General features: G+C 33.5%; 1 protein-coding gene across 50 annotated transcripts in view; it reads left to right on the forward strand.

Moving 5' to 3' along the window:
• The window catches only part of LRR (Leucine-rich repeat), a 264,962-nt gene that overhangs the window by 95,285 nt on the left and 156,903 nt on the right, over positions 1 to 12,774 (forward strand). For 28 of the 50 annotated variants that reach the window (XM_067083417.1, XM_067083435.1, XM_067083439.1 and 25 more), the window contains exons 5-8: positions 4,662 to 4,795; positions 5,251 to 5,499; positions 5,788 to 5,952; positions 6,156 to 6,250. In XM_067083417.1, the coding sequence (XP_066939518.1) occupies positions 4,662 to 4,795; positions 5,251 to 5,499; positions 5,788 to 5,952; positions 6,156 to 6,250 (643 nt within the window). Of the gene's footprint in view, positions 1 to 4,661; positions 4,796 to 5,250; positions 5,500 to 5,787; positions 5,953 to 6,155; positions 6,251 to 8,541; positions 8,593 to 12,774 lie in introns of all 50 variants that reach the window. The other 22 variants (XM_067083429.1, XM_067083416.1, XM_067083408.1 and 19 more) reach the window with 1 other exon arrangement.

Genomic DNA, 12,774 nt, shown 5'->3' on the forward strand with positions numbered 1-12,774 from the left:
AGTTCCTCTTCAGATTTCTAATTAGTTTATTTATACTTCTTTTGTATTTATGCATAAATGATTTTACTGTTGTGACGATACTTCGTAATTTAAAATTCTCTCTCTCTCTCTCTCTCTCTCTCTCTCTCTCTCTCTCTCTCTCTCTCTCTCTCTCTCTCTCTCTCTCTCTCTCTCTCTCTCTGGTAATGGATGAATTTTATTTCTGCAACGTTTTATTATATATTTTCTGTCTTTAAAGTGTCACTTCCTCTACTTGGCCTGTGGTTTTATTTTTTCGTAATATCTACTGGTACTAATTCTCTCTCTCTCTCTCTCTCTCTGAAAATGAATGAATTTTGGTACCTCACTGTTATAATGTTATACTGTATCTTGAATGGATAAGGTTTCTCTCTCTCTCTCTCTCTCTCTCTCTCTCTCTCTCTCTCTCTCTCTCTCTCTCTCTCTGCAAATGAATGACTTTTGGTACCTCAGTGTTATAATGTTATACTGTATCTTGAATGGATAAGGTTTCTCTCTCTCTCTCTCTCTCTCTCTCTCTCTCTCTCTCTCTCTCTCTCTCTCTCTCTACGCCAGTGAGTGACGTATATTAATGTTTTTATTTTTATTTCTTCAATTTTCAAGTCTCTCTCTCTCTCTCTCTCTCTCTCTCTCTCTCTCTCTCTCTCTCTCTCTCTCTCTCTCTCTCTCTCTCTCTCTCTCTCTCTCAGTAGATGAATAGTACTTGTCACGCACCTCAAATTGTAGATGATTGAATTTTAGTGTTTGCATATAGTCATCATTTGAATAAACATTGTCATCACGCACCTGACCTTTGTGATGTTTCTTGTATTTTCTTTTATTGCTTTTACAAAGAAAATTGTCGTATTGTTTTTACAATGAAAATTTTGTTTTTACAAGGAAAATTGTCTTATTACTTTTACAAAGGAAAGTTTCTTTTATTGCTCTTACAAAGAGTGTTCCTTTATTACTTGTACAAAGGTAATTGTATTTTATTGCATTTACAAAGAAAATTGTCTTTTATTGTTTTTACAAAGACAATTATCTTTTGCTTATACAAAGAAAATGTTCTTAATTTTGCAGAGAATTTTCTTAATTTCTTTTACAGAAATTTTTTTTTATTGCTTTTACAAATGAAATTTTCTTTTATTGCTTTTACAAAAAAATTTCTTTTCAAAGCAAAAACACACCTGTCACTGATGGTGATTGGCCAGAGATGATTCAAGGCTGTGTGTTCTTAGAGTCATGAGAGTTTTCGAGTCATGAGAGTTAAAGATGGCCTTAAGTGGTCATTTTTTATAATGATGACCTAGTCTCTCTCTCTCTCTCTCTCTCTCTCTCTCTCTCTCTCTCTCTCTCTCTCTCTCTCTCTCTCTCTCTCTCTCTCCTGACAAATGACTGTAGTACTGAAAAGCTTTGTTCAATATCTTAAATTATTAAGAATCTCTCTCTCTCTCTCTCTCTCTCTCTCTCTCTCTCTCTCTCTCTCTCTCTCTCTCTGTGTGTGTGTGTGTGTGTGTGTGTGTGTGTGTGTGTTCGCCGATGTTTTACGTATGGTTTCGTTTTATGATTTCTTAATTATCAGCGGCTCTTTTACTTGTTCTTCCCCTCTCTTATCACTCAGCAAATGAATGACCTTTGGTACCACATTGAATGTTATAAAGTAAATGTTTCTCTCTCTCTCTCTCTCTCTCTCTCTCTCTCTCTCTCTCTCTCTCTCTCTCTCTCTCTCTCTCTCTTCTAAACGGAGAGACTCGATGAGTTAATCCTCACCTCACTGGGGTTAAACCATTCATAAGTTATTCAAAAGGTTATCTCTCTCGCTGCATTATATAAAGGGTGTTAGCAGCGTCTCTTCCAACCCTGGCAACATCCACCTTTCAGCCTTTAATTTGCTCTTATTCCTGCCCTTTCCTCCTCCAACTTCTCTTAACAATTACTTCAGTATATGACTGTACATTTTCTCCCTCGTTCACCTTTAGATCTTTGTAGTTCATTTCACCATTTTCTAGATTTTATTATCCAACCATTCCAACTCCTTTTCAGTCTTAATCACCGGATGACTGAAAGAACCCCGGTGCTTTGCTGTATTGTCCAGATTTCATCATTCCTTCATTCACTTTTTTGTTTAGTTTAGCATTGTAGGAAGGATGTGGTTGCTTGGGTGGTTAATGGAATGGGGCTATGAGCCTGGAGTGGAGGGAAGTACTGTATGTAGAGAAGAAAATTGTGTATAGAGAACACAACAGAAAAGGAAAGAACGCCCCTCTATGTCGTTGTTACCCTGTAAGGCCAGTGTGTTTACCATGAAAGACAATAGATTTCTTTTTTTGGTACTGTTTTATTTTATCACAGGGGAAACTGATCTGGCATGTGAGTTTCTGATAGCAGGAAAAAAAAAGTTAAGTATATCTTAGTTTAACCAGACCACTGAGCTGGTTAACAGCTCTCCTAGGGCTGGCTCGAAGGATTAGATTTATTTTACGTGGCTAAGAACCAACTGGTTACCTAGCAATGGGACCTACAGCTTATTGTGGAATCCGAACCACATCATGACGAGAAATTTCTTCATTGGCCGCTTGGGGAGTCGAATGCTGGGCCAACAGCGTGCTAGCTGAAAGCTCTGCCCACTCCTCCAATGAAGAACTTTCTGATAGCAGAGACCATTTACTAAAGCTTAGGCATATAGAGGAAGCAGAACATTTAAGAGTTTTGAATATATACCTATATCTTTGAAGAAGAAACTTGCTGTATTACTAAATGGTAATTGCTGCATCTTTTTGAACCCTAGCTGCATCCACCATTTAACCTTTTATATATATATATATATATATATATATATATATATATATATATATATATATATATATATATATATATATATATATATATATATATATATATATATATATATATATAATATATATATATATATATATATATATATATATATATATATATATATATATATATATATATATATATATATATATATATATATATATATATATATATATATATATATCAAGAGAGAGAGAGAGAGAGAGAGAGAGAGAGAGAGAGAGAGAGAGAGAGAGAGAGAGAGAGAGAGAGAGAGAGAGAGAGAGAGAAAATTTATGTATAGAAAGCTCAACAGAAGGTGGGGAGGGACATCCCTCTATGTTATTGTTACCCTGTAAGGCCTATGTGTTTACCATAATAGAAAATGGATTTCCTTTGTTACTGTTCTATTTTGTCATACAGGAGACTGAATTGGCATTTGAGATTCTTAGAATAGAAGCCATTTACTAAAACTTAGGCATTTAGGGGAAGCATATACTGTATACCTTTAGCTTTATACAAGAAACCCATAGTTCAATTCATTTGAAAACAGATGCCTAGTTCAAGATGAGAAAAGTGATTTGGTGCCTTTGGTACTATGAACTGTTATACTTTATTTTTCATAGTGCCTATGGAATTACCACTCCTACTGTTTAATGATGAGAAAATATTGTTTAAATGCAGTTCTGTTATGTGATTCCATTTATCTTATTTCTATTTAAATGAGTGGTCATGATGCTGTCTGCTATTTTGTGGTTTACAGTGTTATATTGTAGTAATCTTTTCTTTTATGAAGTCTCCTTATTATTTGTTTGTTTTATGAATATAAGATAAGTCTGTTTTAGGATTCATCAGCTTTTAGTATAACATTTGAACTTCCATAGCAAAAGAAAAAATGTCAAGGGAATAACAAAAGTTTGCTAAATGTAATTGTATATTTATTACTGAATGTTCATTGTTGTGTTGTCTATTAGTGTACTAAAATTTTTTACCATGAGATTTCACATTTCAGTATAATCAGTACAGTAAACCCTCCGTATTCATTGGGGATGCATACCACACACCCCTGAATAGCTAAAATCCACGAATACTTAAAACCCCTCTAAAAACACTTAGAACTGCCTATTTTGATAGTTTGAACACAAGAAAAACCATCTAAAAATGCTTATAACTGAGTATTTTAATAGTTTTATCACAAAAAGTGTGTTTAGTCATGAAAATTATAAGAAAATAGAGTAAAGAGTAATTAGTGAATATTTCTCAGTGAAAAATACCACGAATAATAGGTAGATACATTCTACAGAGAAATCCGCGAATATGAGGGTCCGCGAATTGTGAGAACACGAATACTGGGGTTTACTCTATTAATTATCACAAGGGAACTGAAGTCTTGTACATACAAGGGAACCGATATGTTTTTGTATACAAAACATTATGTGATACATAATGCTGTGACTGTGGTATTTACATACTTGATTATATTTTGTATTATATAATTTCAATACAGTACTATAAAGGCGCAAATATTTTTTATGTTTAAAGTAAGGCATTTATTCACTTTATTAATTTTTTTATTCCAGAAGTGTAAAGTGGTTTTTAAAATTTATTTTAATCATTTGATTTTAATTCTCAAATATGGGTATTTTTTGAACTGCAGCTTGCTTTGCTGTTAGAGGTTTGTTTTTATCATATGAATTTAGTTTAATACAGTTTTTTCTGTTATGCAAGGTGTACTTATTTTAAATTTTCTTGTTGTAAAATAGTACTTATAGTATTTAGTTATATTATTGCTGTACTTGGTGTGTTATGCTTTATTGAAAAATGTTTCTTTTCTGTTCCCACAGTTGTGTCTGACGGTTTGTGACCGAGTATACACGTATTATACCACCCATGAGGAGAACAGCAGCCATGAGGTGGACACGATGGTCCTCAGCCTCAGCACTGCGCTCAAAAATATATTCCCTGCCGTTCCTCTCACGTGAGTTGCTGCCCATTACAGTCCTTTGTTTTTGTAACAGAATCTTTGCTTAAATTAAGTTGCTCATTTTTGGGGGAAATGATTCGACTTTGAAAACAAATCTTTTGATTGTTAATTACTACCCTAATACAAATCAGCTCATATTTTGATATTTTACTTAATTTTTATTTATTTATTAATTTGGTAATTTGTTTTTCTAATAACTGAGCTCCTCTTTCTGTGTTTCCCATTAACTTTTGTTACTTCTTTTGAATGAACACCATATTCTTTGGAAGATTGAATTTCAAATCAGTGGCTCCTGTGTATGTGTTCTATATGAATAGGGTTCAACCCTTTGACTAATAATAATAATAATAATAATAATAATAATAATAATAATAATGTTTGAAAGTTTGAGAGTACTGTAGTTTTGAAAAATAAGTACAAAATATTAATGGCTACTCATATCCTTCCAGGCACATTATTCGAAAAGTGGACATTCAGCCGTCCAAACGTATGCTGCAGCTGGAGGAGCTGGAAAGGGCAACCTTAGGGGGTACCAGAGACATGGGACCATGTGGTGGGTTTTCCACACAGTACATGTGTATGTGCGACTACCACGCTCTACCCTACAGAGAAGAAGTGGCATGGGATGTCGATACCATCTACCTCTCACATGATACTAGAGAATTATACCTTCATGATTTTGATTACTTAGAACAGAAGTAAGTTTACATTTTCATGCATAATGGTGAAATCATGGAAGTTAGGTTTGAATTAACTTTTATTGCACTGTCTTAGCTTGTCATTCCTTGTTGGAATTGAATTATACTTTTAACCAAAGGGTTGAACCCTCCCTAGGAAGAGATATCTTTTGGAGACTTGGTAGATTATGGAAGTCTCAAGGTCTCCAGAATATTAACCAGAATTTTTTTCATGTTATGCAAAGCCGCTAAAATATTTACTTACTGGGAACTTTGTCATGCTAATACCATGTTTTTCTCTTGCATTAGAGACCTCATTCCTATCATCAGTGCCCTCGAGTACAACACCTGGTTTCGTAAACTGCGCTGTAGCCATAGTAAGCTCTCACACGAAGCAATAGAACGAATCCTACACGTGGTTAGCAAGTCACTTAGTATAGAAGAACTTTATTTAGATAATATTGGTGCCAAAGCGTGAGTATTGTCTCTTCAATGTATTTTGCGGAATGTTTTCATTACTGAATTTTTTTGTCTGTGCATTGTTCAATTATGGTATCTCACACCCAGTGTAAAGATGACAGTTGTGAAATTTAAAGTATATTTATATTAATAAACTACAGACATGTAGCAGTCATTACCTGTGCATATTTATGAAAGGGTTTTACTTCCATTTTCAGGGAATTTGCAAATAAGTTGTCGTTAGCATTATTGTCAAATAGCAACATTCCCCTACAAAAGTTGGATATATCGCACAATCCATTAGAGGATAAAGGTAAGAACATATCTACTGTCCTAGCATTTTATTGAATGGTTTACCCTCGTTTTAATCTTTCTTTGACACTTGTTCAGTTGAAAATTGTATCAGGTAGTTCATTGTTAGCAATCAAGAAAAAAGAAGGGAAATTTTTACATGACCCAGAGAGTGAACTCTGTATTTGTCTGGTCTTGGAGATAGGTTTATCTCCTCAGCCATTTCTCCTTTATTCCCAAAAATACTCAGTATAAAGTTTTGTGGAGTAAAGTAGAAGAGAATAGCTTGGAAGAGGAGGAATTTTATTTCCTCAGCCATTTCTACTATTCCCAAAAATACTCTGATTAAAGTTTTGTGAAGTAAAGTAGAAGAGAATAGCTTGAAAGAGGATGAATTACTGTATTTTGCTGGGTGGTTTCTTTTATAAATTTCATGCAGTCACAACTCCTGAAGTAAATTTGATTTCAGGCATAGATTGGTTTTTCAAATTACTATATGAAGTTAATGCTGGTTTAGTTTAAGGAAAGTAATTAAGGATTATTTCAGGACACATACATTGTTGATAGTAAATGATAAAGGTTTAATTTTGTAATACAGAAAAATGAAAAAAAGGGCTCTTAAATATTGTGTTATTAATAATAAACATTGGTTAACAGTGGGATAATCATTGTACCGAAGTAAATCATGTACTCACCCATACTAAATTTTACCATTATTCTTGTTGTACTTTTTTCTAGTCAACACACTCTTTCTCAGCTTTAAAACACAAGGCTTTGGTAATTTCTACACCACAGAATACTCCTTTTCACTTTCATTTACTCAACTTGATGGTGAACTAATATATAAAAAACCAGTAAATGGTGTAATTTAGAGAAGAATTAGTGTTCCTCTAGAAGGTACAGAGATGAGATGGAAGGACAGAGCAAGGGGTGAGTGTAATCATGGTCTAAAGATGCTACACTCTGATTTACTACAGGCACAAGAGTACTATGGAGCTAATGGCCAACTCCTAATACCCCCCACATTTATTGAGGGCGGTGGCATTTTGCTCCAAGATTTACACACATTTGGGTCAGTCTTAAACCCATGAGATATTTTTTTGTAGTCTTTTTTTTTCACATTACATGCAGTCAATATTTTATAAAGGGTTGAATCTGTTAGAATAAAGGTTAAAATAGCGAAACATGAAAAAAAAAAATCGAAGCTGCCTAAGGTGGTGCTTTGATTTGTTTTGCTTCCTTGGGCCTCAAATAGGGTAAGAAATGTTTGGTGCTTGTGTTGTGCAGCATGAATTGATAGTAAAAAGATAGAACATATTTTGTCTGGTGATCTTGCTGGACTAAGGGGCCAAAGTTAGAGGCCAATAAGGAATTTTAGGATTGCTGGTAAAAAGGATTGGCCCATTACCAAGCAGGTAAAAAAATTTTGTATTTTTATTTGCAGCAAAGAAATGATTAACTTAAACTCAAGTGGAAATTCTGGAAATTAGCAAACTGATTTGGTCTTCAGAGGGTGGTAAACCAATAGGGTTCTCAAAGATGTTGGTATGGGCACAGGCTGAGAAGGGAAATGGGACAAGCAGAGAATTTGTGTTTGTGAAGGTAACAGGATGGTGACCAACAGAAAGATCCAGATCATCAAGAAATTGCATAGCTCAGACTTGTAAGACTATTGAACTGAGGTAGTGTGTGGAGGGAATTCATCCAGATGCCTAACATGATAGTGAGAAAATATGATGTAGAAATGAAAATAGTAAAAGAGAGAGAGTGGCAACTTTTCTGTCATAGCAAGAACCAACAGCTTGAAACTTATGTCATCAGTTTTCATTCATGAGAAGTGGGTATAACTAAGGCATTAATTTCTCTGTCACAGTGAGAGTAAATGGTGGGAAACTTGGATTACCATCTATTTTATATTTTATAGGAGGAGAGGGATGTTTATCTTGTTTTTGGTTATTGAAAAAACAAAATTTTGAGCGGTTGTTTTCTTATCAACTAGGTACATTTTTGTAATATGATTGTGGTAACAGTTTTTACAGTAATGCATGCAGTGCAGTGCATATGTGTATCAGATATGGAAGACAATATTGTTTTGCTAATTTAGTATATGAAATACATCCATATCTGAAAGCATTATGCCTGTACTTGTATTGTATTCATTAAGAGAAGAAATTTTTTCTTAAATCGTAATCGTATGTTGCTGTTTTTGGTGAGTTGAATAAATGCTGAGAAAAGTGAGAGAGGTTGATCAGTCATAAGAGAAGAGCAAAGGTGTGCTATGTTTGACTTTGCTCACAACTTTTTTCTCAACAGGTTTAAGCAATCTGTGCGGTCTGGTAGCCAAGCTGTCTCCAGTAGCTGGGGGTTTGTTATCATTTTTGGTTGCTGTTACAGCATTGGGGTCATCTCTCTGGATGGTCTTGAAGTGTTTTGACAAGTTATAATGTTCCTTCTATCCCACATCACTTTTAGCAGCCTTTGGCATTGGCCCTTTTGTTATGACTTACGTGGGTACCTGTGATCTGGTTGCTCTGCTGCTCTTGGTGCTGTGGTTTGGGAATGGAATGGAGACTGGAGAATCACAGATGGACCATCCATATAGGTGACACCTTTGACTCCTGCAGAATACCATATGCTGGGTTATGTCTGACATCTAGGGGTGACTGCTGCTACCTCTTGCTCTTATATGATTTCTTTGGGATGCTAATGCTTTTGTCCAATCTCGATGTCTGTCATGATTTTTCAAATATTACCACCCACTTTTGCTAGCTACCAGTTTTCATTGCGTTTCAGAATTTTACAAGTAGCTTGTCAGCTGATGCATAGTGATATTTCATGCTAAGTGTTTGGTGAAGAAATTCATCTATTATTAGCCTACTATGTTGAGGGTTTAGAATTTAATATTTTTGATTTGATGCAGTGATATGATTTTATAGCTGAATAGACACTTTTATTAGAAGATTCTTATAATGTACAATTTAAATAAGCATCGAGATTTGACCACTATATAGATTGACCTTTGGAGGTATCAAGGGTGTCATGTAGAGGTCATCTTTGTAAATTATTTATGAAATAACTCGGGAACTCTTCACTTCTACTAATGCTCTGTATTTGGTCATTGTAAGTAAGTTTTAACTGAAATTTGATGGGTACTTTTGTCCTTTTCTACTTGTGTAAATAAGGCAGTATTACTTTGTGTTTCTTTTCTCATCATGAAAAGAAAGCATGGCATTATTTACAGTATGGCATAATTGACTAGCCCTGTATAAAAATATATATACTGAAAAAATATTGGGACAATTAATGTATGGCATGGTGACTTTTATTATTTCACTCTTGTCTTGGTAATCACTTGCTTGTTTCATTGTTGTCAGGTAAAATGATTCTTTTGATATCTGACTGATTGACCTCAATTATTGTTCCTGCTATTTTACGGCTTGCTTAGTATCCCAAACTGACAGAATTCTGTATGTTGATGTATTTCACTTAAATTTAAGAAGTAGTTCAAAGCCCTCCTCCTCTTCTGTTGTCAGTTGTTTTGGGTTCGATGTTTCCTTGTTGTGACATGACATGGGGGGCAGAAGAATCAACTTGATTGACATATATTCCTTTTGAGGCTGAACTAGAGTCTGCAGACCTCATTAAGGAACCCAACCCATTATAAAACAGTTGAAGTTGAGGAGGGATTTAGGTAGCGTAACATCATATTAATACTGTATATATAACCCCTTTAGAATACTCAAATGAGCAGTATATATGTTAGCCATATCATTTTTCAACACTATGTATTTTATCATATATATTTATATACTCTCTTTGTACTGTACCAACATGATGATAGATGGTTTTTTTGAATGTAGCATTTGCTGTTAGATAAACTGGTTTTTTAAACTTTTAGTTTGAATTGCTACACACATTAAGCCCTAGAATAATTTAAGTTTTTAGGTGCTTAATGTTCTTTACAATTAAGAAAATATTATGCCATTCTCATTGCAGTAGGATTTGGCTTCTTGAGCTTAGTTGAAGCCTGTCGTTATATCTGAAGTTCGAAAAATCCAGTACCTTTGGTCTTGATTATGGTAGTACAGTATTAAACTTATTGATGGGAAATGTTTAATTGATTATTAGTCACTTGCTTATAGAACTCACACTATAATGTTCTAAATTTATCCCTGATAAGAAGTAAAGGGAAAATATTATGCCAAAACTTTAATGATGATGACATTGATTATGTGTTGTAAAAGTGTTTTTGTGGCCAAGGGACTGGTTTAAAAAGATTAGGGAGTTGATGTGAAAGGACAATTTTTGAGGATGGTAATTCATTTGAAAAGGTTTGATTTAATTCCTTTTGAAATAGTGTGTGAGAAATTGAAATCTATTGACAGGTTGTTATGAAATATTGAATTTAATAAGCTGTTTTGAAAAATGTGTCTATGGAACACATTTGGGATTCATTTACACTTTAAAATGATACATTCTTATGGAAATTCAGTTATGTAAAACAGGTATGTGACTGAATGTTAGGCTGAGATAAGCTGTTATGGGAGATTGAGAGATTTAGACTGTTATACGAGTATAATGTCAGTTTGGAGTATTAAGAGTCTGCAGATTGCTAGGTTATGATTGCAGTTGTTTATATTTGTTTTACTCCCGTTTTTCCTTTATTTTTATCTCATGATTTAGGTAGGATAAAATTCCCCAATGATGTGTGCATTATATTCATTGTTAGCTTGGCAGTTGATTCATTTATTTTACCGTGATGGTTGGCTAAAAAATTAATTAGAAGTATTCTGAAATTGATTCATTTAATGATTGTATGTAATTATGAATATTAACATTTATTTTTTCATTATTTAAATTTAGAAAATAGTAAATACTGTACACAGTTTAAGTTACTTATAAGATATGTTATGGTAAGTGGAAAGTCTTGAGTATTATGTGGTTTGGTTACTTAAGCAGATTGGAAGCATGTATTGCTGGTGGGTTATTAACATAGAAAACAAAATTAATCTCATTGTCCAATCTGGCCAGGTAGGATAGATCTTTTAAGTATTTTATATTTCTTGCAGGTTTAAAATGTAGTTTTTCAATAAGTTTTTCATATTCTTGATCTTAATTGTTTAATATATTTTGTTTCTCAATCCTCTTATTCACTTAGCAAAAATTTGTGGATTAATATATGTACAATCTCTTGAAGCAAGGCTTTCATTTGAATGGTATAGGTAACTCATGTAAGTGGGTTTGACAATTGGAGTAGGGATGAGGTCCATTCTGTATACTGTACCTGAATCATTTACAGTACTATTATCTAAAACTGAAGAAGATTGGGGTGATATGTTCATACAGACTGTAGTATGCATGTAATACTTCATTATTTTCAGTTATATTTTAGGAATACACATTTGTACCAGAGACTGGTTTGGGGGTACCAAGTTATTCACTTTAATCTTGAGAACTAGTACAAAAAAGAAATAATTGGGACATCCAAAGCATCAAGAGAACTGAATTTTTGTGTTTTACTGAGCTCTCACTGGACAAAGGAATCACAGAGCTCAGGCAGGCAGGTCAAGGAGGTTGTTGAGGTTGGCGAAGGATGTACTGTATATTTTAATATAAGTGAAGTATTTATTTAATATCGTTTTTTTTTTTTTTTTTTTTTTTTTTTTTTTTTTTTTTTTTTTTTTAAGGACAAACCCTTCAAGCCAGCCATGGGAAGTTGACACTTCATCCAGTGGTTGTGTACTCTGGTTTTAGTAGTCATTATAATATTAATAATACTTTATTGAAAAAAGGGGTGTTTATTCACCATTTCATAATTCAATGGAAAAAATTAATTTGTAATTGTTGTTTTACAGCATTATGTAGTTACAGTTGAATAATTTTTGAATTAGATGAAAAAAATATAGGCTTGTGGGATTTAGTGTAGGGTATGGTTTTGTATGGTGTCAGCTTGATGCAAATTTATCGGTTAGAAATTTGCTTGGGAGAATTGTGAGTATGATGATAATTATATTAGAAACGTCTGGTTTCTTGAGAAGCAAAGGAAACCTTATTGACATAAATTTTTGTAGCATTGTGTATGTTAGTGGGAAAGGAATTGTATTTGTTGGTAATAGTGGGATCTGTGTATTGTAAACTGATTTGTGTGGTAAGATTTTGATATTTAGGTTGTTTTGGGGTTACGTTTTAGTAATTTTAGATGTGTGTTTTTTTTTTACATAAATTTTGCGTGTACAACAGAAAGTTTATGATTAACCTTGGTTATGTTTTCCTTCATCCTTTAGCAAGAGCTTCTTCAATGTTTACCTAATAATGAGTAATTTAAAGGCTTAAATTGCTGAAATTGTGAGAGTCTTAGGGAATTAAATTTCACGACATTTTCTAGCTTTATGTTCACAGTATAGGTGAAATTAAGACCTGTTAATTTTGTCAACTTTGGCATGTAACAGTTCAGGTGTATGTTTGAATGAATTTCAGAAGAGGTTGTAAAGTATAATATTCTTTTTTTTTACATTTAGAATGAATTTCAGAAAATGATATGAAGTA

This window comes from Macrobrachium rosenbergii, chromosome 40, assembly GCF_040412425.1.
Source record: "Macrobrachium rosenbergii isolate ZJJX-2024 chromosome 40, ASM4041242v1, whole genome shotgun sequence".
NCBI classification, from domain to species: domain Eukaryota; kingdom Metazoa; phylum Arthropoda; class Malacostraca; order Decapoda; family Palaemonidae; genus Macrobrachium; species Macrobrachium rosenbergii.